The sequence below is a fragment of the Styela clava genome, chromosome 4 (genome assembly GCF_964204865.1).
Source record: "Styela clava chromosome 4, kaStyClav1.hap1.2, whole genome shotgun sequence".
Lineage (NCBI taxonomy): Eukaryota > Metazoa > Chordata > Ascidiacea > Stolidobranchia > Styelidae > Styela > Styela clava.
Window position 1 is genome coordinate 17280090 of NC_135253.1, and position 27338 is coordinate 17307427.

Genomic DNA, 27338 nt, shown 5'->3' on the forward strand with positions numbered 1-27338 from the left:
CCTGTATGGTTATATGAAAGTATCGCGACAGACCTACTCTTAGATTTCGAAAATTGACTGATTTGACTTTGGTGTACTCAAGTCAGAAATGGTAAACGACATAAATATACTTTGTTCTTCAAATCAAATGATTCCGGTCTTTTTCCCGAGTCAGTTCTATTATCAAGTGAGAATAACTTAAACTAGTTTCTTGACTTGTTTCTAGCCTTAGTATGCATAAACTGTTTGATCACAAATGCAATACATTTAAAATCCACTGAATAATAATGGTTTATATCACTTTAAAATTAGACAATTCGTAACCTAAGAGCACACACTACATGGTCGGCTTAATTCTATTCGAATCCAGCACTTATTTCGTGAAGTATTTCGAACTTACTTCACGCGCGGGCGAACTTTTCTGATATCTAAACAACCTCTTGTGCCTCGGGCAATGTTAATTGTGTGTCTCGCTGACGGCGAAGATTTCCGCGTACGATTTTCCTCGGCGTTTTCTATAGTTAGGGATGGTAATAACAGGTATTGTAGTCGTGGTAACGTGACGGAACCCCGGGTTTTGAATCTGTTTGTGAGATAATTTGTTTACGCGATAATTCTCGGGATTTCAATACCCTCTTTATCGTTAGTAGAACGATAAGGTTGTATGGTTTCAGCGTTCAGTGATCAGTTAGACTTGGAACAGTATTAAATTTTATTAGTACTCATCAAGACCGTTTTCATCGAAATCGCTTCTTGTTATATTTCTTCTATGACAAAAACAGGTACAGCTAGTCTGAGTAGGTCGGCTTCAAGGCAGGTACCAACTTGAGTTTGGAATTGATAAACACGTTTTCCGAGCCCTCGACATATAGTTTCGTTGCAGATGGAACTTACGATTATGAATTCGTTGAAGTACGTAATATTTTAGGCCTGCTATCCAGTTTCCCAGCTTATAATTCTAGAATGGCCTAACAAGATCGTCCAAGTAATTTAACAATTATGGTTGATAACAATTGTCATTGAAATGATCTCATTCCAACAGGAAAGTGACTTGTCTGCTTTTTCCAATGTTTTCGACTAGAATTTGGTTTTCATCAAATTAACGAAAAGTATCTATCTCACCGTACTGAAGTAAAAACAGAAATTGAATATATTCGTTACCATATTTTCAACTTTACAGAACTTATTTTTATCATACTGTACGTCGTGACTGGAAATGTTTCTGAAGCGAAGATTTATCAAGCGGAGGCTTTTATACTTGGTCATTATATCTGCATTCATGGTGCTGATGTTTATGAACAATGGTCATCGTTTTACTTCGGCAAGAATGGGAAATCTTCCAAGATCAGGAAAGCATTTTTCTTCTGCAAACATTCAATCTTTAGTCATAAAGGTGAGCTGAATTTTAAGCCCGCATATGGTAGAATACTCTGAAACTCATTGTATCAAATGCAAAAATTCCATGTTTTAAAGTTTCAGAATTTGTTTTTTAAAAAAATTTTTTTTTTCAAAATGTATTCAAGGTTTTTTTTTATTTAAAAATAGTAAATGAATTAAATGGTAAAGCTTCAACAACGGTAGCAGACGATACACTCGGTATATTTTGAACCAAATTCACAGGAACCACCATTTAATACCATACAAATATCGATCGCAATAATACCGATGTCAAGATCCAGCTAGCATTTATAGGTTCCAATTGGGAACATAAAAGTACCATCAACCGCCAATTTTAGACATTTTTCTAGAACTCGCAATCCTCACGGCAGTCGGTAACAGTTAATATTCCAAAGAATGTATTAGTTTATGATTGGCGCCTTGTTGTTCTCTGTGAAATGGTCTACAATTTACATGACTCAACTGAATTTTGTTACAGAAAAACTATGACGATCGATACTTAATTTTCAATCGAGTACCAAAATGTGGCAGTATGTCGTTGACAAGTACTAGTTACAGCTTGGGAGCACAAAATGGTTTCAAGGTTGCAAGTCCGTATGAAGATGGAGAAAAACCAAACAAGTCTGGTGAAGAACAAATGGAATTTATTAAATATCTGCATTCACAAACACATCCGTTCATGTATATTCGACATCAATATTTCATTGATTTTGAAAAGTAAGATATTGGAGCTTATCTTCTCGTTATTGTTCTTCATTCATTCACTGATTCACTGATTTTCTAATCATTCTTTTTTTTTCTAATAATTTTCTCTTTCTCATTTCAAGCTTTGGCGAGAAACAGCCAATTTACATCAACATGATTCGTGATCCAATTGCCAGATTTGAATCATTTTATTATTTCTCACGATTCGGCAATCAACGTGGTGGGGGTGGTGCTAAACTTGGTGATCAAAAAACTCAAGAGGTAATTAATCATTCGTTCAATTATGCGATGCCATTGCTTTAATCGGACGAAATATCATCGTGGCTCATTCCCAAAACTATGTGACTTATTTTGGATAAACCACGAGTAACCCCGTCTTCGGATTCACGTTTTTGCGCCGTCTCTCCTAGGAAGGCCCTAGACAAGTTCTAGAAGAGTAGCTACTGATACACAATAAGCTTTCATTGCTTACCTATTTTTATTACCACCAGTGTTAGGTTTTATGCAAGGCCCGGATCCGAATTCTTGATTCTGCCATGCTAACATTGTTATCAGTTTTGTTACTATAATTTTATATATAGGACATATAGCAGTAATATTTGTTTTTCTATAATTCATTTAGACAATTGACGAATGTGTACAAAAGAGACGACAAGAATGCACAAAGCCATATTGGCAAGTTGTACCTTACTTTTGTGGACAAGAACCAGGATGCATGTAAGTTACTTAAATGTAAGTTACTTAAGTTAACGAATTTTCGAGTTGGGACCCACTATTTATCACCACAGCTTATGGCGACCCATCTCGTGATTTTCTACAATGTAATTTTATATTTTTGACTTGCACATATTTTTAGTAGGATGAGCGATAATTAAACTAATTAAACGCGCAATTGGGAATTATATACTTGTTAGGTTATAATATAATTTAGTCTACATGTGTCTCAAAATAAATTCTGTTACGTAAAGAATATAGTCGTCAAAACAGCTGTTTTGTTACTATAAGTGAGTTAGGGGCGGGCCGGATTATATTGCTCCGCGGGCCGGATCCGGCCTGCGGGCCGTGGGTTGCCGGCCTCTGTGCTATGCGTAAAAAGCCACATGATCATTCTTCGTGTAGCAAATTTTTTCTACATCTTTTCACGACCCACTAAGATTCTTTTCGACCCGACTCATAATTTGGGAACCGCTGTCCTAGAGACCTAGACTATTTAATTCACTCTAATTGAGTAACACTAACGCCTATAGCGCGTATGCCCAGTGTTCATACCTGAGATTTAAAATACCAATCATTACGAGTTGTTAGGATGCCAACCAAAAAAAAAACTTTGACGCAATTGAAACACGAAGATATTTCATTTATCATATATATCCATCAATCGTCTCATTTCTATATTTGAAGGAGCAGATCGCGCTGGGCACTGGATAGAGCCAAAGAAAATATTAAAAATCATTACGTATTTGTTGGGACCTTAGAGGATCTTGATGACAGCTTAAAAATTCTTGAACATCTCATTCCACGGTATTTTAAAAATGCTGCTCAGTCTATGAAAAGTCAGGTAAAAATCACTCAATTTATGGTATCATTTTTTATTCACTAAAATCACTTTCTATTCTCTGTTTCCTTTTGTATATTTATTGAAATTTAAGAGAATTATCGATGATGCTTGCCAATTGAGAGCGTCAGTATGTCCCGGGAAAGATTTTTAAGCATTTTATGATCATATAAAATGTTTTATCGAACACTTGAAGAATAATACACACAAAATGTACTTTAGTAGGTTCAATTTTCTCGCCATAAACAATGAAAATCCACTCTATCAGTCAAAGATTAGTTACTTATTTAATTGCAGTCATCGTTTTTTGTGTTATTTTATTCTTTTCATGTATGTCTAATGTATATATTTATTATTTGCAGAAGACTATAAAAGTCAGAAATGAAACATATACAAGAAATAAGAGAGAGACTTCTGAGGCAGCGAAAATTTTTCTCAGGACCGAAACATGCCTAAGTCTTGAATACGAACTTTATGATTTTGTCCGGGAAAGATTGTATCAATTTAAAGATATGTTATTAGACTAAATTATGGCAGATTTTCTATCTATTAAATGCGCTGTTTCGGCTTCAATAACTTTACCTATGCAAAGCGTTACAAAATAAATTCAAAACTAGAAAATGGGTGAAGAACTGCACGGTAGAAAAATGGTGCTCGGTTTAGAAACGTGAAAACTTCGTTGCCGAGAAGCATAACGCAATAAAGTCGCCGTCATGAAATTCAATTTCTCTCAATCGCAAAATTGATTTTAGCAGTCGGCAGCATGATAGAAGCCTATTCCGGACTGCACGTTTTTTCAAAATCTTATTCTGTACTTTTAACAAATCTTGTATACGAAGTAACGTTGTAGCAATGGTGCAAACATGCTGATATTTGTTTCTACTGCGTCAAACTCATTTATTGAAATATATATTTATATACAAAACCGACAAAAATAGTACATTGATATACAGTGAAAAGTGAGAACATGCATAAATATAACTATATATAAGTAATATGAAAATATCTGGGAATTTTTGACCAAGATATATCATGAATAGGTGAACAATATCTTCTTCCTGAAATCTCTTAACAGATAGTTTAATCGAGTCTTTATTGCGCGATAGATATGTTTGTGGTTTTTTAAGATATAATAAGTATCAAATTACTCATTCAATGCTAAAATAATATTCCATTTTGTTGAGGAATTGTCGTTTCGATTTATACACAATATCCAGCCACACATTTTTGTGATGGTTCACAGCAAGTATAATAGTCGGAATAGGCACAGCATGGTTGATTTGGCGGACATGGGTTATTTTTACAAGTAAGTGGCTTTGGTGTAGGTTGTGGTGGGTCGAAACCACAGTCTTTACCTGCACATTTGGTCTCCGAATTTATGCTGGAAACGAATAAATCCAAAACTGCCGTTTGAGTTATTGGATTAGATATATTGTACGGTCCTCTAAAGTCTTTGCTGAAAACCTGAAACATTGAATATATAAAAAATATTGAAGATGTAGATGTTTTCTCGATGTAGTCGTGACTAGTTCATTCAAATAAAAATATATTTTACCGGCCCAACTGTTACGTCATTCAGTGAAGGTCCATCCGTGAACATCACATCGCATTTTTCATTCAACGGCTCGCAACGATCAGACCTGGTACATAAACAATATCAAATGCTGTTTTAAATATGCTTTGTGGTGATGATTGCAAAGAACATATTAACCAATAAATAAATTTTCTATGCACTCCGACTCACCGAGGAATAACATCATTTTCTCAACTGCTTTCGTATTTTTTGAAATAAATTTGGGCAAATTTATGAGAACGTTAAAACTATATCAGGCAAATTTAAAAAAAAATTATTTATCTGTATATCATGAATGCAAATTTCACAAAAACTGTATGTAGATCAGCTTAAGATATTGAATTTACGACGAAAACACAAGCTATGGAACAGGATCAAAAGTTGTAATTCGGTGGATTAAATATAGTTTTGATGGCGCGTATGGGTCTGTTATACAAAATCGATGATCTGTAATCATGTTTTGACAATTAAGTTTGCGCTGATTTCCCACTCAATCCCAAAACCCAACCAGAAAATGCCCGCTTGACAAATAGCTCGGGTATATATTATAGCTGTTAACCTAAACGTACTTCCATACAGTGTCGCTGTTGTTACGTAAGTAACTTATGTATTCTCCCTTTCTGAAAACGTCCCCTCTTCTAGGATTCTGGTCCATGTAGTCGAGTAAGTACCGAAGATTTCGTAGAAAAATTCCCTTAAACAGTTTCGCATCGTCGTCACAAGTTGGTGTGCAGTATTCAACCAGGGTCCCATTTCTAATTTTGAATTAGTACAAAGCAGTAAACCTTATAATTTCACGTTTAGATCTATGCATGTATCATTTTAAATTGTTGCTCTATGGCTTTTCAAAAAATTAATAAATCTTACAATAGTGGAAAACATTAATAATGCAGTACAGTACTCATATGTTACTATCACATACAAAAAGCAATAGTCCACAAGAAATTGCAATGTCACTTGAAATTCGCATGTTTCATCTAATTTGACTTACTTTGTTAACAACTTTATCGCAGCAAATGCGATGCTATGAGCAATATTTAAGAATTCATCAGTTCGATTAAGTACTGGACCAGCTTCAACCAAAGCACCTATAATGTAAAACAAAAAAGATTTTAGAAATATTACCAATACAAACGGTAATTGTGATACATCTGAAAATTCAATGGCGGGAATGTAAGAAATGTTTTATAGGATTACGTTGGTTGAACTTTATAGGTTCTATTCCCGAATTCAACAAGAATAAATACAGATGTTCAACAAACAGTATGACTCTTCCCTTTCAAAAAAGTTGTAGAAATAAAACGGTACAATTTACTCTTTGATAGAATTTGAAAATTAAATGTGATTGGATTTTAGGTGAAAAAAATTATGTTGATTTTTAACTGCTGACTTTTATTTTATAGCGAATTTGATATGCCGGTTAATTAGATTACTATATCAATGCGTTTACATAGCCTTACAGCTGTATTGGGTATATATTAACATACTTATCATCAGTCCCATGTTGTAGGAAGGCCCGTAAACCTCATCGCTGCCACACGTAGTTAGGTTTATTCCATCTGCTACCAGGAATGTCACATTGTTGATTATATTATTGTCGTCAATGAACTGAAGAGATGTTTTAAATTTTGTTTGTGTTTATACAATTGTCTGTTTGTACACAGGGTGTACTCCTAGATTGTGCTTAATTGATGTTAGGAGAATATTACTTTCAAATGTCCAGTAGCAAAATGTGTTCAAACTACATTCATAACCGCATAAACATAATTATTTTTATTATTTTTGCTGGCTGTTTAATCTCAATATTTGAAAGAAACAGGATACCATAGGATTTTTCAGTATGTTATTTTAATTTTTAAGCAAGTTCGTTGCATGGTTACGTGAGGGTGGTCTACCAACATTGACTGCGTGTTTGACGCTCCAGAACCTATGGACATGGGGTATATTCACTTGGCTAACACAGACAGTCCCCGAACTCATAATTGAATTAAAATAAGGAAAATCAGAATCAAATTATGGCCCAACTCTAACCTGATACAGTGGCGTAGCATCCACCCCCGCAGTCGCGGGAGGGCCCACAGCGCAAAGGGGCCCAAGCGGTTATAATTTAGAAATTTAAGCCGCAAAACCAAAAGCTGCATCGCAAATCCAGTAATGCACATCTTATAACGTTGATGTTAGTTCTGCTCAAATCGTTTTGTTACGTAACAATGCCAGGCAGTCGCCGATTTTCGGCGTCTTGTGGTTTGATCGCACCGGCAAAATTACAAAGGCTGTCAGAATGATGTCGAAAGCAAAACCTCTCAGTGGCGCACAGAAACGCAGAAAACGGACAGAAGAGGGAGCACGTATGAAAAAAATTAAAGTAACCAAGATAAACGGCAAATTTTAGATTACCATCGCCTTTCAATAGCGACATGTTACGCTTTTTAACAAAATAAAAAAAAGCGTTGTTTTAGCTTATGTCCGAGAGTTTTCAGGGTCATTTCCACAAAATATTTTTGCGGGGGGGCCCACGAGAGTCTTGCTACGCCACTGACCTGATACACATATATACTACGGGAGTATCGCGTGTTCATATGTTTGATCATTTGTGTTTTGCTCTTGATGCAATTGTATTTGTTAGGCGTTTTCAGTTACTGTGAGCAGTAGAAAGTAAATTAGTATATTAGATACTCTCTATTTGTATTCTTATAGTAAACTGTTAAATATAGATAGGCCAGGCAACCTTTTGGTATAGTTCGGGTTTAACATAAACTAAAAAAGTACTCGCTAACAATTCTGTTTCATTTGCCTAATTACCTTCCAAATTGTTTCAGTTTGATTAGCAAAGCTGTCATTTCCAGTAATTCGGTGTAATTTTGCCGCCAGAAACAACATTTGGGCGTTTTCAACAGTTTGTTTCGATCCCAACGTCTGAAGAAACATGAAGTATGATTCAATTTAAAATATGACACGGGTTTAAGAAAATGTTATCATAAATTAAGGGAACAAAGTTAGAGTGGCCAGTTGATGGTCAACAATTATTTGCTAAATTGTTTCAAATCTATTCGAATGGGAAAAAAGGCGGACATCGAACGGACATCAAAACATAATTTCTAAATGTGCGTTTGTTTGATACCCAAAATATTCAGCATATATATACTCAAAAGATTAATCACAAAATACTTTCAATATTTCAATACTATTGATGGTAGTAGTCATTGCATTTTTTAAAGCGATTAATATATTTACAGGTTTTGGTTAAAGACGAAATTACTCATTTAGAATTCAAACAAAAAGAACGCTCAAGTGGTCGGTTATCTTGAATAGGTCACTGATTTAATTAATTATTATTGGATTGTTATCAAGCTAACCAACCTGATCAAACCAAAATCCTCCACCACATTCCCCGTATTCATCCCATCCATATTCCCAAATCCAATTATAAATTTGTATTGTTTCTCCAAAAAAGTTGTTGTATGACGTTGGATCATCATCTGCAGGACCTAAAACCTGATTTTGTTGGATAGATAGAAACGTGAGTGTATAAGTTGTAACCTAAGTAATTGAATCATTGAACTCATTAAATCAATCTTACTTCGTGTATTCGGAGATAGCTGATAGCATACCATCCCATATCATCATACGAAGGCTGAGGTCCGTAAGCTACTAACAGAGACCAAAGATCGCGGATAGAGGCTGTGATAACGGACTTGTACCTGAGTAGAAACATAATAGTAATGTGAACAGACAATGCAATTTAAATCAACCAAACTTGATGATTCTGTTATTTGCGTGGTTCAGTCTAATGTCTGTTCAGCGCACCGCGAAAACCAAGAATACTTGAGTCAAATTATCTATACACACTCATCTATGGCGCAAAGCGTAAAAATTGGAATTCCACCACGACTGTTCAGTCGTTTAACTTGAGGGCCAGTTTTAACTCGCGGTTCATGAATTACTGAGAAATTCACAAAAAGGCATGCTCTTTTCAGATTTCCTTGTGATGTGTTTTGGGTGTCTAAAACTAAAATAGTAAACACAACCAATATAGAATACTTCTGTTTGATGAAGGTAGGTCAGTAATATTATATATATATGTATATACTTACATTGTATTGTTTCCATACCACATGAAATTTGCAAGCGTTTCAAGCGCAGCACCATCTTGCCAAAAACCATCAAATCCGTTCCACACCGGATAACTGAACAAGCCTATAAATAAAGCGAATCGAATTAGCAATTCGATTACCAATTTCAGAGTTAGCTGTCGTATACAGTGATATATCTTAGTTAGGCTTACCATACGTCCCGGTTTAGCCGGGACAGTCTCGATTTTGACAAGCTGTCCCGGCGTCCCGCCCGGTAGACTTAAATGTCCCGGTTATGTAGCGTGGCAGTCAAAAACAATTTTTTCATATAATATTATTACAAAATTATTTTCTTAACGGAAGCATCCAATTTATCTCTGATTCACTAGTTAACAGAGGGAGAGAGAACTGCTGTTTTGTTGTGTCATAGGTATTATAATTATGTTAATTGCGATAATTTGACACACAACGTTAACTGACCTGTCGATAGATTATCAAAATTCCAAATAGACGCGTAGAAAGACACAATAATGTTTTTTTCAAACTCGAAAATAAAAATGAAACGAGCCTCTACGAGACTGGAATAGGATTTGCGGCTCATTTACCTTAAAACTGAATTCAACATCATTCCGTGGTTACTTTGCCCGTTTGAGTAGAAAGTCTTGTTGTCAAAATTTATAATTTTTTCGAACTTACACTGTTCAAGTAACAGAGCAGAAATCATTCTGCTATTTTGTCATTATGAGTACAATCGCAGGTGTCTCTCTTATGTCGATTATTGAAATGTTCAAATAATTGACTGCTTTCATAAATAATGTTTGGCGACTGCGCGTACGAATTGATTTATGGCTAATTTAATGCCCGGTATCTACTCGCAAAGATATGATAGAAGTTTCAGATATTACTTAGCCTCAGAATCGAACCGCAGTTAGTCCGATCCGTACCGTCCCGTTTTTTTGTTCCAGATATATGGTAAGCCTAATCATAGTACAGAAAAAATAATAAACATAAAAATATAAAAGTTATTCATATGTATATATATATATATATATATACTAGATGAGAGTACGCCGCAGAAAAAATCGTTTATGGAAAATTGAAATAAGGCCCCTAAATTAACACCATCAATCATGATAATATTCATTTTGTACTAAACACCAATCTCTACATAAAAATCGCGCTTCGATTCTCATACTTTTCGGCATTGAATAACAGGGAAGTAATTCGATTTTTGTCATAACTAGGGTTGGGAATGGTCAACCGGTAAACCGTTTTTAGATGGTTACCGGTTACAACAAGTTCTTTTGATCGTCAACTGGCGTCTAAGTCCTAAGGTAATAACCAACTTTATATTGGGTCACTAGATATGTATATATTACTAATGTATACTTGCCAGCAATTGGAGAAGGATACCAGTTGTGCTGCAATGCAAATGCTGACATGCATGCACGATATGCATGAATATCAGATGGATATGCTTCTGAACAGTTGGGTTGTGTGACTGCATTTATTACATCATTTTGACAAGCTGTATTTTGAAATGAATATATATAAGTATATATATGTGACTACTCTTTTCAATTATCTCTTACCGGTAATGATTGAACCTGATGATCGCATGGTCACCACCCAGACTATATATACTGAAAACTTTTCGATTATAAATTGTGTTTTATTGTATTCATATTGTTTTCTGGTTGCGGAAAAATAATCTCTCGCGATTCTTAATTTTATAAATTGATGGAAATCTAATTACGATCCGGCAATACGAATACATCGTGACCAACGACTAACATACCGTGACATATAGTAATTCATAAAAATGTCAGAATTTATTCAACTCTAGTCCACCAAACAGATATGCATAAACTTACTCTTTATTGGCATAAATTTACCAAGGCAGAACATAAGAAAAGCAGCCAAAGCAAATAAAAGTTTCCCGCGATGTTGTGGGTCGTCCATGTTCTGCGCAGAGTCAAATAAATATCAAACAAAACTTATTCCTTTAGCGACTGTATACTGCACATCTTTACTTCAACACAAACCCAGATTAACACTGATTCAAATTGCATTCTGCATTGCAATCACTAATTAATTTCTTGCTCAAACATACGAGTGACGTAAATTCGAATTAATTATTAACGTTAAACGATTCATATTTCGACACTTTATCGCACGCCTTCAGAACAGCCAAGCAAGCATATGTATAAATGAATACTGCTTATCGAATCAAAGTAATAGCCCTTCATGTTATATATACATGCATATCCCGATGATAGTTGCTTTGCAATTCAGCAAGTAAAAGCTATCAGTGAAGAGTTCACGTTAGCAAATAATCACAAATAAAACGAAGGGTCGCGCTAATGCTATGCAAATTGAGGATTTTTCGATCAGGCTTCGTCTTACTAACGAAGAGCATGTCCGCGACAACACTTATTGCATAAGATCCTTTCAATTTTAGTCCTTCATGGTTCACGAAATTCAATCTTCTGCGTTATGCGATTTGTGAACTCGAGTTCTATGTATATAGCGCGCACAACATGCATACTTTGTAGCATAACGTTTGTGCTCGAGTGTATTACATTTCTTCGCCGCTAAAAAGATCAAATCTGGGATTCCAACGAAGTTTCTCGAATGGCCCCGATATCAATAACGGGTACCGCTCACATTTTCAATTTCGGTCTCAACTTTAAACGATGCACTTGATAATATCAAGTACGATATATAATGTACCGCGTAATGTATAATGTAAGAAATTATACACTAAGATCTCGGAAACGAACAGCTATGGAGATCTGATCGCGAAACAAACCTACATATTCTGACAAGATGAATTATACAACGAACGATGAAAAATAGACCTTAAAAAAACTCAATATTGAGAAATATATTTTGGAATTCAATAAAAATGAACTAACAGCACTCTTAATTTTGGCAGCCTCCATTATCTTTCATACAAAATGCCTAAACTTGTTATTACAATTGTTAGTTATATTACAAATGCTTCCAGTTTCAAAGTTTATTGATTCAAAATAAGCTCATCAACTAATACTTTAGGTTAGTGTAATTGCATTACAAATGCGATGCATGGATATAAGGAATTTAAACTATAATAATGGAAACACTATATACTGGGTTTTAAAATTAATGGGGTTATGATTTCGTCTCAGGACTCAGTTGACATAACAGTCATCAAATTAGTTCTTTACTTACTTAAAAATAACATTTAAAAGGATATTTGCTCAAACAGCAAAAAGACTAAACCATTTTCTCAATTGCAAGTTATAAGCAAAATTTACAATTCTTAGGGCAACGAATATTGTTATTACTTTTTAAGTAGAGCATATTATACAGCTCATTTTTATTTTTTTTAATTTTTACAATCGAACGAGGGAAAAGGGCAGTAGAAAACTAAATGCAACTAATTTTTTATGGACAATCAGTGGAACAACGCACTGTGAATCGGAAGAAACTCATATCAAACATGTCACCATGTGATAAACAATTACAATGTGATAGAAGATGTATTTAAAACAAGTAGTTCAACACTCAATATGTTACATCTTATTCAACAAAGAGAATATAAAGTTGATATATTATGTACAATATATACAAATATATCTAATAATGGTAACAGGTATGTTGATTGTCATGGATAATACGAGTTCTGATTATGTTTTAGATTGTGAATTCTGATTAAATAAGGAACCACGGGAATGTCGCATTGTTCTTCTTCCTTCACCTGATGGGTTGTTGTTCTGAAAATGCAAAGAACATTTCTATAGCTGTAGGCAGGAAATAAAGAATAAGTTAGCACTATTTACTACAGCTCAAAATAGGGAGAAGTGATATTCCTTAGGTCTAAATCAAAGCCAAACTGCAATATTATTGTCCGCATTTTTCCCAAAATGTAACTTTTATATTATCGATTCCATCAAATTGTGGGAAAATATGTGGCCTCTATAGCAAGCCCAACTTAACATTGAGTGAGACTTTAGAAGATTGGTGACAAACATAATGTTTTTTCAAAGTTCATATCTATGTTTAGAAAACCATGTTCACTATCCCATGAAATACAAATACATCAGGGTGATTAAATCAAATATAACCATTTTGGGGGATTCAGACTGTCAAGCATACCTTGCACTGTTAAGAATGAGTGTAAAACTACCTGAAATCTCTGTGTTCTATTATAATCATCAGGTATCTCGATTTGATTTGTTGATTTTGTTTCAGCATCAGCAAATTCAAAATCTTCTCCAGAATTTTGTAGGATTGCTAAATCTGCAAATTCACTAATATCTCCAACTTCTGCACCATCCACTTTGTTCTAAAACAATTTGGTGAATGTAAAAAATTTATCATAACCATAGTATCATGATAAAATAACATTTTTGTATATGACGCTCATTCATGTCTTCTGCTCTAAACAAGGCCCTGTTACAAGCAGCCACTGACGTCTTTTGAGTGTAACTATTTTTGGAAAATCCAACCCAATTTATTGATGTGTTCATTAAAACAAGAGCAAGGACTTCAATCTAACAAACAATCTATAAGTATTAGAGTATTTTCACTTACCTCATTAGCATACAATCTATAAGTATTGGAGTATTTTCACTTACCTCATTAGCATCAGGCAAAGAAACGGATGTCGTTGTGTCGGGACATTCAAAATGAACACAATGAAATACTTCATTTGCAGTATTGTTTGTTCCAATGATACGAATAAAAACCACTGGCTGACGAGGAATCACCAAGCTTTGCCACGATCTGAAAATCAGGTGGTTGTTTTGTGTTGAATACCTGACGTAAAATTTTAAATCTATAAAATTATTAAAATTTCACACAGTTACCTGCACTCTTTTTTAGTGTTATCAATAATTCTTTTCCATTTCTTTTGGTTTGTGGAAATATCAACATAATATCCATAACATCTGTCATCTATATCCCACAGCAACATTCTGAAGAATGAGAAACATGAAAAATCAGGACACAATCAAAAAATGTAATATTGCATATACAACAATTTTTATAATGAAAAATGCCAGTACATATCAAATGTAAGACAAGACAATATCTGGAACGAATACCCAACAGAAGTTGAACATAACAAGATAATGTAGGATGGGAATCCCATATTAAAAATCCTAGAAGCAGGACACACTCAAGTCCGTATTTTGGACATAAGAGATCATTGAGGCAGAATAATAAAATAATTTTTTTTTTTCATTGCATTTATTGCACAAACCTCATTGTAGATATTTGATAAGGTTGAGAGAGTTGGATCACAATTCCTCCGTTACCAAGTTGGTGGCAAGTATAACCAGAATCCCAGTCATAATTAACAACCTCACCATTCAACAAAGCATTTCTATCTCTGCTGACACCCTCTATCACCGTTGCACATTTTGAAGCAGTGGCGACGTTTGATTGAGGAACTGCATATGGAAAGAATTAGTTAAGTAAGGAATCTGAAAAAAATAATTGACCACAATAACAGAAAACTAGTGGTTTTCTACTAAAATACTGTATTCAAACTTGACAAACGAACCATTTTGTTAAGACCGATTTGATATTATGTGTTTACTCATAGAAAGAAAATATGATGAATGGTAAAGTCATATAGCTCATACCAGTTTTGAATGAATATATCAATACCAGCTGAAATTTTCCTGATGAATGGACATGGACCAAGCAACTGCTTTATAAAACACCCAGTAATGACAATAAGTTAATCAATAATTTCAGAAATATTTTCACTGTGAGATTCAAATCTTCTGAACGAACGCAGAGATGAGATAGCAAGCATGTACAACAGTGGGGCAAAATTTTGAAGAAACAAAAATATACCACACATGTTGAATTTATAAAAGGGTGACAACAGTTGGTTACCAATGATTCCATCTTCCATTATCTCGGTGCTTCTTGTAAACATTGCTTCCAATGATACAACATGAAAAACTTTATTAGCGGTGTTGTGAGTTCCAACAATACGAATGTATCTGTGATTTAGGAATATCAATTCAACTTTAATTCCATACGAATCAAGAATAAACTTGAGAAGGGTACAAGATGAAAAAGAGTATCATGAGAGAAAAGGCTCAAACATTGAAACCACGCCTCTCGTCCGGTTACCATTCCATGTCGGGTATGGGATTAGTTAGTTATTTGTTTTCGAAAGCATGGACTTGATGGTGGAGGAAGCTGCAACAGACCTGCGGTTACTTGGACCACTTTGCGGCAGCGAAGAGTCCAGCAATCCTCTCGCACATAACTATCCCTGCATGGGATTCCAACTAGCAACTCATTACTGCTAAGCACGATGAGTCACACCGCCGAGCCAATGTATTTTATTTGTAAGGATTGGGATTATATCCATTGCAAAGGAAAAATCGTGAAACACAAAAATCCTCAAAAATGTGGAGGCTAATGACATAAAAACTGGCAACAATGCTGCTATTGTATACCAACCTGACCACTCTTCTTCTAAAATAAAGTGATTGCCATGATCTACAATGATATGTTGAATAGTCCACAACTCTAACCCAATCAACGTCGTTCATTGACACTTCAATGTAGTAAGAATATGACCTGTAAACAGTGTAATACACAAACAAGTGTAAGCAACTTTGTATATAGTGCCTTGAACATTCAAAATGGAATAAATTCGGTTCAAATTTGATTACCGTATGAATTGCATTTTTGAATTCTTAATTTAAAAAAAATTTGGAATAGCTTCATTTGAAAAATTATAATTTTCACCAATTGAAGTCTCCTCATATGACAAAGCTATTGGAATGTTTTTGGAAAACTGTAAAATGTAAGGGAACTTTCAAAATTTCCAAATTCAAATCCATAGAACAGTAATTCTCATACTTTTTAAGCCGTGCTTTTTAAGAATTTGTATGTTTTTTTCGAGACCATGTGTACATAATAAAGAAATGTAAACAATAGTGAAACGAAAATATCCAAAATAATGCGGGCAAGATCAAATCTAACAAATATTTTTATTTTTAATTAGCCTCTCGTCCCCTCTGAAATTGTCTACATCTCTCCCCTTCCTTGTGGGGCGCGCACCCCACCGTTCGAAAACCACTGCCGTAGGATATACATTGACTTATATATATATAATCTTTGTTAAATATGACCCAATCGAGAATAAAATATCACAAACAAACCTCATGTCCTTGTCCCATAACAACATACGAATATGGTTGATAATGCATGGTCTTCCTAGTTTGACTACAATGCCAGCTTCTTGTTTACTCCCGGCAACAGCATCGTCAATCGAATGACGACTAAATCCTCTTTCCATATCGTAATTTGTCGAGTCACCATCAAGCAAAGCTGCACACATTTCACCTTTAATTACTTGAGCGCCGTGCTGCATTGTAGCGATGTTCTCTTCTGGACCTTGAATTATCAATATTTTATTGATCGTTACGACAAATGCAATATTAGGACATTCACTTTTATTAATAAGTTTCAAGAAGATGGATCAGTAAATAGTTTGAAACAATTTTGCAACTATGTTAGTCCCAAAAAATAATGCAGCATAATAATCTTCATATTTCAAACAACCCAAAATCGAGTTACATACGTTTTCTATAATCCGGCTATTTCATCTAACAAAAAAATTGGAAAAACACTATTCAACTATACTATAGAAATTATATGACTTGGTGGATATAGCCATTCAGAGCACAAATCTTATTTTAAATCATTATATGCATTTTTAATTCTAGTCCGATATAACACTTACATAGAACTCCTCTGTAATTGAGATCAACGTTGTTTTGCTCTGATTGCCGTTCAATAGCGTCAAGTATTGTGTTGGGACATATCAATCCTGACGGTCTCACTGTGTGCAGAAGTTCTTGTATCGACATTAGAGAGAGTCTTACACCACCAAGCAATTCCTTTCTTAAAGTCTCTTTTCTGTGAAAAATATATTCAGAAATCAGAATAGCAACTAATGTTATCTGACAGCCATATCGAAATGTATAATTTTTTCCTGGGAAAAGAAAAGGCTCAATAATTTGGCAAACCACAGATTCTTGTCCAGTTACTAGTCCATATCAGATGCATAGACTTCCTGGTGGGAAAAGTCATAACCAACTGGCTATGACCAAGTGGTTATGTGAACCACCCAACGATCTTCGCATTCAACCAAGACAAGATTCGAATCTGCAAATTCTCACAGGATAATCAGAGGAGCGATGGCGAACATGTTTCTTGTGCTAAGCATGACGCGCCAGCTGTAATATTAATAATCCACCCTATTATTTTTAATATTCAGAAATAAGACCACATTGTTATAGATAGAGGATGAACATGATATGAGAGCGGAGCAAACAAAATTGTAGCATTTATCATTCTAATAACCCAAACTCTAGGGTCCAGATGTTGATAAAATTTACTTCGTTTTTTCAATTTCTGTTTCAGATGGCAAATCGTTTTGTTCCCACCACGCTTCGACAGCTTTGAAGATTGCACGCTCTGATGCACAAAACGAATCTCTCTTGATTATGCTGGTAACAGCTTCCTAAAATAGCAGAAAATAATAGAAATAAACTTTCCCAGTATAATTCAACAGGCTTCAAACTAAGGTGGCAGAATAAAAAAAACTCCTGTTTTACTTTTGAGCTATTCAGATTGAAAGTTTGACGATTCTCTGGGTTTGAAATAACGAAACAGATTATCAACTCATGGGGCAGTCAAAATTTTAAACCAAGTGTTTAAGTTCAAGTAAAACGAGGCAGCTGAATTTTTATTCTTTACCAATCGGAAATAAATACTTTTGAATATTTCCTGAATTTATTTATATGAAGAAATTTTGATTACTTTGCTAAGTAAAGTGCTATCTGACTAAGTCACTGGCAGGGACGAGCATAACTGAATACTTGAATAAAAGCTGAAAATATAGTTTCAAAGCTGGAATTCCAAGTACAATATATAGCCTAACCGACAATGGTGTTCTAGATCGGTGCTACTCAACTGGCGGACCGCGGTCCGAATTCGAACCTTTCGAGTATTGGATTTGGACCGCACCCAATTATTTATTTTGGATCGTTATCCCCACATTTGGAATTTCCTATTATAAAATGACTTTCATAGTTTTGAATATATACGAAAAGAACTATAACACCATAATAAACAATTTTAATTTCCTACTAATCATTATTCGGTCAAGGAAGTGCTCGTTTTAGGATGCCGAAATATCATTTCTGGAAAGACCGGACACAAATAATTTTGAAGTTTTGTTTGCGGACCTTCGATAAAAATAGTTGAGTAGCCCTGTCTAAGATGACCATTCCATATTATGATGAAATATTAAACACTTATTGTAAAATATGTTCAATCAAAACAGGCCCGTCAATGGTGTAGAACGAAAGTATTTGCACATGTGAATGAAAATTTGATACTAATATTATTCTTTTAAACACTGCCAACTATATTCGCACACCATTATTTCAAAATGTACTTGCCAATGAAAGTGTCAAAAATGCATCATTGTTCAAAATATCAACAGCATTTCTGTCAATAAACTCTGCTGCTGCTTCTTTCAAATCATCGAGAGAATAGAGAGTTGCAACTTCATAAATTTCACAGGCATTGCCAATGCTGATTGTTTTCAGTAAGAAGTTGGAAATTGATTTTTCCAATGCCGAAAAACCATATTTATTTGAAAGTGCTAGAACTTCAAGCATACATTCTTCCTAAATTGTTAAAAAAAAGTAAAGTTATTATTAGGTATTGGCATCCAACATGCTATACAAAATAATATATCAAACAATAGAGTAATGCTCAAAAATATGAACATAAATGGGTACTCCTTTTAGTGTGTGTACCAAGTTAGGGTTAGGCCATGATTTTATTCCAATTTTCGTTATCGTAGTTCTATTACGAGTTCGGGGACTGTCTGTGTTAGCCAAGTGAATATCCCACTGCCCATAGGTTTCAGTCCCTTTACACAACTTGATGTAAAGTAGAAGAATAAAATTGGTTACCTCCATATAGTACACACACTTCTGAAGCGCCCATAATTGTCATATATGCCAATAGTTTCTATATGAATCAAATAAAACAATAAAATAAAGCGATTTATCACAACAACATTAACCCTAAGACCACCACCACCAACGATCCATGAGAACACTTTGTGACCAATACGGTGGCATCAATAATTTTTTATTTGGACACAATACATATAAAAAAATTGCAGTAGATATGAATGCAAGCCATCCACTTGATAAACAATTTATTTGTATTAAATTCATGAAAATCAATGAATGAAAGATTTGTATACAGTGTTCACTATTAGCGCACTTCTTTGCGAAAATTGCGAAGCACTTTCGCAACTTTTTTTAGGGACTGCGAAATAGCACTTTTTTCCGATTTTGAAGAGAAATAGCACTTTTTTTCGATTTTGAATGGAATAAAAATTCAAAGTTGACAAATGTTTTTGTGTGCGTATTAAGTTGACAAATAAGTAACATACTAGTACTTTTGTAACTCAATTCTGCATATCATAACGATATTTACCGGAATTCTAACCTATGTGGTGAAGACATGGAAGATAAAGCTTTTGCATTAATGGCAAAATTCTTGTTTATAATATGATTGTTATACAAGCACACCGATTCCGCTTCGACCGCGTAAACGCTCGGCGGCGTCTTGGAAACCAGATGTCCGAATGCAAGGCAGTGCGTTTCTCTAAACGAGAGTGGTCATGTGACTGTCAATGACATCGATGGATTGTGACCAAAGTACACGATTTTCTAGTACTGGTTTGACAGGTCTGTGTTCTGTTCTTAGTGAATTTACTGGAGCCATTCAGAAATTCCTGATACTCGACACGACATTGTTTAGTAATGGAATGTAAACTTGGGCCATTGTTTGTTAAAATAGAAGAAACTTTTAGCAGCATCTCACAGATTTGCAAAATCGCCAAATTGACAAAATACATATGTCGTATTAACATTTAACAGCCATTTTATTGTAACCACGAATGTTAAAAGCAAATGGCGTTTCGCGGAATTTTGCGATATTCAGTATTAGCTAGTCTAGTCATTCACGATAAATCAAACTCAGACCAGGGTCAAAAATCAATCTAAACTATTTCCTCATTAATATGCGAGTAGGGGTGGGCAAAATCGAATATTTTTTCGAATTGAATATTTTTAACGAATAAGGAATATTTTTTATGCACAGCAGGAGTCTAGAACGTCGGTCGAAAAATTAGCAAGGAAGCCTTTTCTACTGGTTAATTTCGTTATAATAGCTAATTGTTTTTGTCACCGCAATCGTTTTGGCGACTATATCCTGGGTTTGGCAATCCAGGCTTACGCGTGCGTTCACATCGGCAACAACTGTTAAGGGCATCAACGACAAATTTCAAAACCAAAATAAACATTTGCGTTGACTTGATATTACCTATCAACGTTTGTAAATTTACTGTCCCAATTTTAAGCAAATGGTATTATTATTATCGATGCCGGAATGCAAATATTTAATACGATAATTAACTTTTATAATTTTTTTATGGTGTCTGTATTAATTTACAGATAAATCTCGCAAATCTGAGATTGTGCCAATCCTGAATGTTGATTTAAAATTGTGATTAAATAATTCGGCAATAAAGGCATTTCTGCGTGGCCATAAGACGAGATGACTTTAATAAACAGCACTTCTTTAAGGATATTTTACATATGCGACTAATGCTAAAAACATTGGGCTCGAGTGCTCTGATGCCTAATCAGGCGCTAATTGCAACTAATTCAACTCAAGTTTCAACGACTTTTTTCATCTTCACGATATGTTATCGTTTTTTATTCGGTACTGATAATGATAAATAAAAAATGTGTAATTGTTGATTGCAATTCCGGAAAACGAACGAATTTAACGGCGGTTAACCGCGCATTGGAAAGCAAAACACAATTTATTAACATTACTTTACAATGAGTTACGGGTAAGAATTAACCAGACGGCTATCACTAACATGTAGAAACAATAAATTTGAAACGATTTTGTATAAAGCGTGTCAACATCGTTTTTGTGAATTTAGAAACGTCGATAAGTAAGACGAGTAAATAATGTATTTTATGAAACTTTCATGAGATATTGGTGAGAAATATTATTTTGACCATGTCGAAATGCCATTATTGCCGATTTATTCACGTGTTTAGTTACTATCAGTGTTTTAACCCAAAGCTGAGTTACGTAAATACTTAACACTGAGTACTCAAGAGATAACTAATTTGCGGAGTTTTTCAATTATTATTTAATACAAAAGTAACACAGACACGATCTAAAATTAAAAGCATAGAAATGTCAACTATCTGCTTCACAAATATCGCATCCCGGGGTCAGTAATAATATTATTGTTCGCTTAAACTCGGGACGGTAATTTACGAACTGATACAAATCCTACACAGAAGATAAAAAATCAGAACAAAATCAATTTTCGTTGTGAATGCGCTCATTAATAGTTGTCTTTAAAATCTTCGCCGATGTGAATTCACAATTCTATCCGAAATATAAAAACCAAACGACGATGTCCGCCGTTACGTGAGAATTAATATTTGCTAGTGAATAAAAACATGCTTTAATAATATAGTTTAACAACACGATCGCGGCGACAAAAAATTTACTGCAGCCTTCGATTATGACAAAATTATGAAATAATCATTGAATGGCAATAAAAATTTAACTTCATTAACAATAATTCTCAAGTAATAGTTTCACATTTTCATGATTTTGATCGTCGCTACATGCGAGCGTGTTTTTGTACATATAAACCATGATGACACTACTGACATCTGCGAGTTATAGATCTCTCCAAATTTAATTTTCGCGATTTTTATTGTTTCATTTCTAGATGCGGATGCCCGCTGACTACCGATAAATGGCCGATGTTTAAAAATAGGACTTCGGACCGTTGGGCAAAGAAAGGCGGGCTACACGTAACTGCGAAATTTCGCCGTGAACGACCTCACATTTTAGTTATAAACGCATTACGTCGTCGCGAATTGCAGTTTTGGTGTAATGTTTTAACTTCCCCCTAATCTCCCGTTGAAAAAATCCTGGCTGCGCCCCTGCCCGGTGATAATTCTAGCTAAAATGTTACAATTTTATTCACGGAATCTGCAAATTCACCATTTTGATAATCACGCCCTAATTATTGGTGCAAAAACACTCAAAATATCACGAATTTAATCATTTCCGATGTTACTAGGCGCAATTCATGACGGCGACAGTGTGCGTTGTTACATCGAAATTCACGATTGATTTTACGTTATACTCTTGTTCACGATTTCAACACTCCACCCGCCATGCATGGCTGAGTGGAAGGTTCACATTTTCGAAACATTACTTGGCCAAGGATGGGAGGGATCACTAACGAGCTAATTGAAAGCACATTAAAAGGATTATGACTTGTCATTTTTTTCTGGTTATAGCCTGTACATGTTATACCATGTGTGGGCTCTCGGAACGTCAATTTAACTTTTAATTTTCGACAATCAATTGTATGTGCGGCTCCTACATGAAACGGCTAATTCATGCTGCCAATATACGGAGTTTGAAATCTGGGATATTTATTTCGAATAGTCTATTTATTTTGACTCTTCTAAAATTAGGAAGCTTTGTTTGGTACCTTTTTTGGCGCAAAGTATGAAATTGAAACGATACGAATATTTTGCCCAGTCCTATAGCAGGCTATAGGCGAGGTTATGATATTAACGCAGAGAATATTTGTAAGCATATCACTGGATGGAAATATTTTGCACCAAGACTGTTTGCAGAAGTTGATTTATCGAATACACAGAAAGTATTTATTTATCATCTCACTTGCGAACATCGGGGTTTGGGCGGAATTATACGATTATGTTGTTGTTCTTAAATAATAACTTTTTCGATGAATGTTTATTTTACTTTTGTGTATTAATTATGATATGTTGAGTTTTCGTTTATTTCAAATTAGAAATTGTCCGGAATACTCAAACAGGTGTAATAAGTGTAATATTGATAGTATAGTGTAATCGAGTAACCAACTTAGAAGTCTTTAGAGATGTCTAATGAACTTGATGTGTTACGGGTGTCGTAACCCCCGTTTTTTTATTAAATTTGATTGTTCTACCTTCCGCTTATAAAACAACATCGTTATACCGTCATCTAAGGTAACTCTCGCGACCAAATCTTTTTGTTCTGTATGGCATCACCTTAGCGCCATTTATTACCGACTGAATTTTAATTGTGATTTATGGTTATTTTCTGTTAGTTGGCGCTGATAACGTGGTTAATTTCTTTATAAACATTTTTAATATGTTTAATTTTAAAATTAAAAAAAAAATTTAAATATGTTCCTTACGTCTCTGCTATAATTGACAAGCGATAGCACAAGATTCAGCAGCAAATGATAAGCAAAGCTATTTTATAATCATGGGTTGCTTAATAAAGATTTGCTAATTATGGCAGGATATAAAGAACATGGCCTGAAATATATAATTAACAGAACGATGTTTATTTTTCAGTCTTGAAAACCCTTAATAATAACGATTGCCGAAATCGCGAAAAAAATGAATACGGATTTTCGATTGTGATCAGATGACTGAGAGGGCACATGTTTTTTTCTCTGTTCAAAGCAGATATAAAACGAATACCATGTTGCCGAAAAGCGGTTACGAGTTATCTTTCTTTAGCCAATCAAAATAGTGGTAATGTTATATACAAGAGGTTTCTAAACTTTACAAACTCGGAACGCAATTAATATTAAAATTACAAGTAATGGTGCATGGAAAAACGAATTTGATTTTATTGAAATTGAAACGCACACACATAAGAGTTTTACATTTCATGCACAACTAACCGATGCTACATGTGAGATTTGTGCACATGAACGATTATATATCGCGATTATTTATGTGAGAATGCGTACTTCTCTTTCAACTTTAATTTCCAGGAATTCGGCGTTCACGTGGTCGACTAAAAAAGATTTATCAAATGGATTGGTATTTCGCGTCACACTCAAAATTATTTGGGAACCACTCATGTCATTCGTTTATTTTTTACATTTATGTTTTTTTCAAGAATCACCCTGTTGTATTTCCTGTACCTTCGCAAAGGAAAACTCTTTGGTGTCATCATTACTATTAGTGTAATTGAAAGTGGCGTTGAGATGCGAATATTTCATACTAGGTCTGCAGCATTAGAGAGAGCGTTCTTTATAAATGCTGGAAGTACATGGCATTTCTAAAAAAAATTGCAAATATATGATGTTTTCTACCCGATTTGAACTAACTGGCACGCAAACCAATGCAAGTCGATATTTGAAAATTACACTACACGTCTTCGCGTAATCCCTGAGACAGTATAATATAAATTAGGCCAAGCTAGCTCATGAAAGGGATTTCAAAGTGATCTTGCATCATATTTCGGAAAAAAAATCTTCGATAGAAAGTAGGTCACTCTATCTATAAAAACAGCTGTACTTTTATGGTGATCTTGCCTTATTTCCCAAAGAAAAACTGGCCGGAGAAACATGACGTTAACCAATCTCTTAAAAGGGAAGAGGGCGGACTACTTTCAAGCATATTCTTTCGGACGAGGAAGCGTGTTATACTAAAGCGATATTGGTGATGGGTCATGGGGATGTCATTTTGCCCGGGTTTTGTACAAATGATCCCCCTCACTAGATATGGCCGGTAGTAACTAATATCTGCATGTATCAATCGGTGTCTGTTAGATGGAAGAAACAAGTTTGCAAGGCTTGTCTGTTCAGGCGGGAGTGCGGTTACTGACGCTGGTGGTTGATTGCACGAAACTTTTATTCCCGACAAGTGTGCTTATCAGGTGTCCTTTGATGAATTCGCTTGTTTTTAACAAGAGTTTAAACGAAACTCCGTCAACGGAAAGACACACTATTATTCACAATATTAACGGAAGGAGCGCTTTTTCGACTATCTATGCTGTTTGAAATGAGTTTAAACGAAAGCTAGGGCACCTAACTAGTTAAAATCAGAAAAAGCACTTTCGCACTTTTTTTTTCGACTGCGAAGCACTTTCGCACTCATAATTTCCTTAGAGTTAACACTGTTTGTATACATTGCTATTTTGACTTACTTTTTACAGGAATATTTGATAAGAAAAAGCAATCATTTCTTTATTGAAAGGCTGTCAATTTTATTGTACATGAAAATTCTGAACATTTTTCACAGGTACTAATTGAAGGTAAATATTTTGCTTTGGATGCCAAGCAAACCTCTTTTATATAGTCATAAATGAACTAACCGTTAATTCGGCAAGTTGTAGTTTCGCTGTGTAAATGTACTGTAAAAGTAAACCAAATGCTTCAGGAGTCGTGTCATCAACCGGTATTCTAGCCTCAGGCTGTGCTTCTCTCATACCACCAAAAAGAAGAGCTCTTAAAACAAATATAATAAAATATAATAAAACAAATAAGAAAATTGTTTTACCAAGGAAATAATTACATGTAATAAAATAGATACAGCACTGACTTTAATGCACTCGATACGCTGATAATTACCCACTCCCCAAAGGAGATGTGAAAGAGTATGCATGCCCAAAAACCCATACTTTGAAGAGGTTTCAAGATATACATTTTTTTTATTCAAGTGTTTTGGTTTAATTTTTTTTATGTATTTATACTTCACTTTGATAGCAAAATCATCCATTGATAAGTGATATTTTATGTTCTAAAAGCATAAACACAGCAACTTCTTTTATATTTGCACTGTTTATATCTCCAATAATGTGTTTATATTCGGTTTTATAAATTGTTTCTGTCTTCGATATCCTAGCAGTCTTATAGGATACACAAGAACCTCAGGAATACCTAAATGTTGGGTTTGATTGTGTTTATTCTCTGATAGACAAACCAACAGTTCAGCGGTTAGAAATGTGCGGTAAATTCGGTACTAGTAATCAAGCTGCCTTAACAACTTCCCTTCCTTAATGCATAATGCAGTAATGGGTATACGATAACTCCTATTGAGTTTTTGCTTTGCCAAACAAATACAAACAGCCTGAATACTGGAATATCGTTTTCTCCATTACCACCTCATGTTTGTATTTATTGACTAAAAAATCTGTAGATAGCATAGGATTTACATATTTATCCCGGGGAGAGGAAAGCCGATAAGACGGCTTATTCATGACGAACCACGGCCTCTCGCACGGTTACCATTCCATGTCGGGTATGGGATTAGTTACCGTATATTGTTTGTTTTCGGAAGCATGGACTTGGTGGTGGAGGAAGCCGTAACCGACCAGCGGTTACGTGAACCACCCAACGACGGCGAGGAGTCCAGCAATCCTCTCGCACATAACCATCCTTGCATGGGATACGAACCCACGCGGAATAATTAGAGGTGCGGTGGCGAGCGTATTCCTCACGCTTAGCCCGTTAAGCCACACCGCCGCGCATACATATTTGTCCAGTTAGTATGGAATTACTGGATTACGATAGTTAGCCATTTATTTGATTTCGAAAGCATGGATGTGATACCGGTACTGCAGTACTGTGATACCGGTAACGATACAAGGCAGCGAGGGCTGGAGGGGTTGATTTTAAAAATTAGAAATTGATTACTGGCAAATAAAGAAATATGATTATTGATGCTTGTAGTTAATATTTAACGGAGGCACACCTGAAATATTGGCATCTTGCAGCAAGAATCACTCGATGTGCGGAAAAACATTTCCCGCCGACGACGAAAGTGACATCACTATAATCTTGATTCAACACCAGGCCACCAATGTCTTCCGACAGAACTTTGCAATGGTCAACTTCGCCACTTTCAGATAATGTTTTATCTTCGACTAAACTGTCACACATTGATACTGACATTTGACATAGACGTTTCAACAGTTTGAAGAAATAACTCAGCCCGCAAGCAGACAAGTGCAGAAGTGTGACTGGCAACCCGCAAAAAAATCGGTCCGAATCCGGAGTCAAGTCTAAGGTGGGCTATCTGGAACGCACGCGGAAAATAAAAATTCCAACTTTTAAAATCTAACGAGATGGCTTTTGCAA

General features: G+C 35.0%; 4 protein-coding genes across 8 annotated transcripts in view; 1 reads left to right on the forward strand and 3 right to left on the reverse strand.

The window, feature by feature from the left end:
- Nucleotides 1-27338, reverse strand: part of LOC120327206 (glucoside xylosyltransferase 2-like) — a 55420-nt gene that overhangs the window by 4254 nt on the left and 23828 nt on the right. Inside the window, exon 1 of one of the 3 annotated variants that reach the window (XM_039393656.2) lies at nt 2-304. The exons of 1 other annotated variant lie outside the window; for it this stretch is intronic. The gene's annotated coding sequence lies outside the window, so the exon portion shown is untranslated. Of the gene's footprint in view, nt 1; nt 306-27338 lie in introns of those variants that run through there. One more of the 3 variants, XM_078112257.1, reaches the window with a different exon arrangement.
- LOC120327215 (uronyl 2-sulfotransferase-like) lies at nt 778-4572 on the forward strand. 2 transcript variants are annotated; one of them, XM_039393673.2, is made up of 7 exons: nt 778-891; nt 1160-1372; nt 1856-2094; nt 2205-2343; nt 2705-2799; nt 3490-3640; nt 4000-4572. In XM_039393673.2, exons 2-7 carry the CDS (start codon nt 1196-1198, stop codon nt 4162-4164), a joined length of 966 nt encoding a protein of 321 aa, XP_039249607.2. In that variant the 5' UTR covers nt 778-891; nt 1160-1195; the 3' UTR covers nt 4165-4572. The 2 variants fall into 2 exon arrangements, with proteins under 2 accessions (XP_039249607.2, XP_039249605.2); XM_039393671.2 differs by having other exon boundaries at nt 783-891; nt 3484-3640.
- On the reverse strand, nt 4687-12152 carry LOC120327196 (uncharacterized). 2 transcript variants are annotated; one of them, XM_039393640.2, is made up of 11 exons: nt 11158-12152; nt 10677-10811; nt 9305-9407; nt 8791-8911; nt 8571-8705; nt 8013-8126; nt 6698-6818; nt 6202-6298; nt 5780-5965; nt 5193-5277; nt 4687-5101 (listed from the first exon to the last, which is right to left on the reverse strand). In XM_039393640.2, the coding sequence occupies exons 1-11, from the start codon at nt 11243-11245 to the stop codon at nt 4838-4840; spliced, it is 1449 nt and encodes a 482-aa protein (XP_039249574.2). In that variant the 5' UTR covers nt 11246-12152; the 3' UTR covers nt 4687-4837. The 2 variants fall into 2 exon arrangements, with proteins under 2 accessions (XP_039249574.2, XP_039249575.2); XM_039393641.2 differs by lacking the exon at nt 10677-10811.
- LOC120327179 (BTB/POZ domain-containing protein 9-like) lies at nt 12288-27250 on the reverse strand. Its single transcript, XM_039393613.2, has 13 exons — nt 26953-27250; nt 25574-25706; nt 18772-19002; nt 17704-17828; nt 17046-17221; nt 16462-16696; nt 15755-15874; nt 15176-15285; nt 14532-14721; nt 14137-14244; nt 13906-14053; nt 13455-13613; nt 12288-13041 (listed from the first exon to the last, which is right to left on the reverse strand). The coding sequence occupies exons 1-13, from the start codon at nt 27150-27152 to the stop codon at nt 12955-12957; spliced, it is 2022 nt and encodes a 673-aa protein (XP_039249547.2). The 5' UTR covers nt 27153-27250; the 3' UTR covers nt 12288-12954.

Excerpts from the sequence above, each read along its gene's own strand:
- LOC120327179 (XM_039393613.2), bottom strand. The coding sequence starts at position 27,152 with ATGTCAGTATCAATGTGTGACAGTTTAGTCGAAGATAAAACATTATCT. Across the intron at positions 15,286-15,754 it reads TTTAGAAGAAGAGTGGTCAG|ATACATTCGTATTGTTGGAA; the intron begins GTTGGTATACAA and ends CCTAAATCACAG. Across the intron at positions 14,722-15,175 it reads AATGGAAGATGGAATCATTG|TTCCTCAATCAAACGTCGCC; the intron begins GTAACCAACTGT and ends TTCCATATGCAG.
- LOC120327215 (XM_039393671.2), top strand. The coding sequence starts at position 1,196 with ATGTTTCTGAAGCGAAGATTTATCAAGCGGAGGCTTTTATACTTGGTC. Across the intron at positions 1,373-1,855 it reads TTCAATCTTTAGTCATAAAG|AAAAACTATGACGATCGATA; the intron begins GTGAGCTGAATT and ends ATTTTGTTACAG. Across the intron at positions 2,800-3,483 it reads GGACAAGAACCAGGATGCAT|GAGCAGATCGCGCTGGGCAC; the intron begins GTAAGTTACTTA and ends CTATATTTGAAG.
- LOC120327196 (XM_039393640.2), bottom strand. The coding sequence starts at position 11,245 with ATGGACGACCCACAACATCGCGGGAAACTTTTATTTGCTTTGGCTGCT. Across the intron at positions 8,912-9,304 it reads TGGTATGGAAACAATACAAT|GTACAAGTCCGTTATCACAG; the intron begins GTAAGTATATAC and ends GTTTCTACTCAG. Across the intron at positions 5,278-5,779 it reads AACAGCGACACTGTATGGAA|GTCTGATCGTTGCGAGCCGT; the intron begins GTACGTTTAGGT and ends TTTATGTACCAG.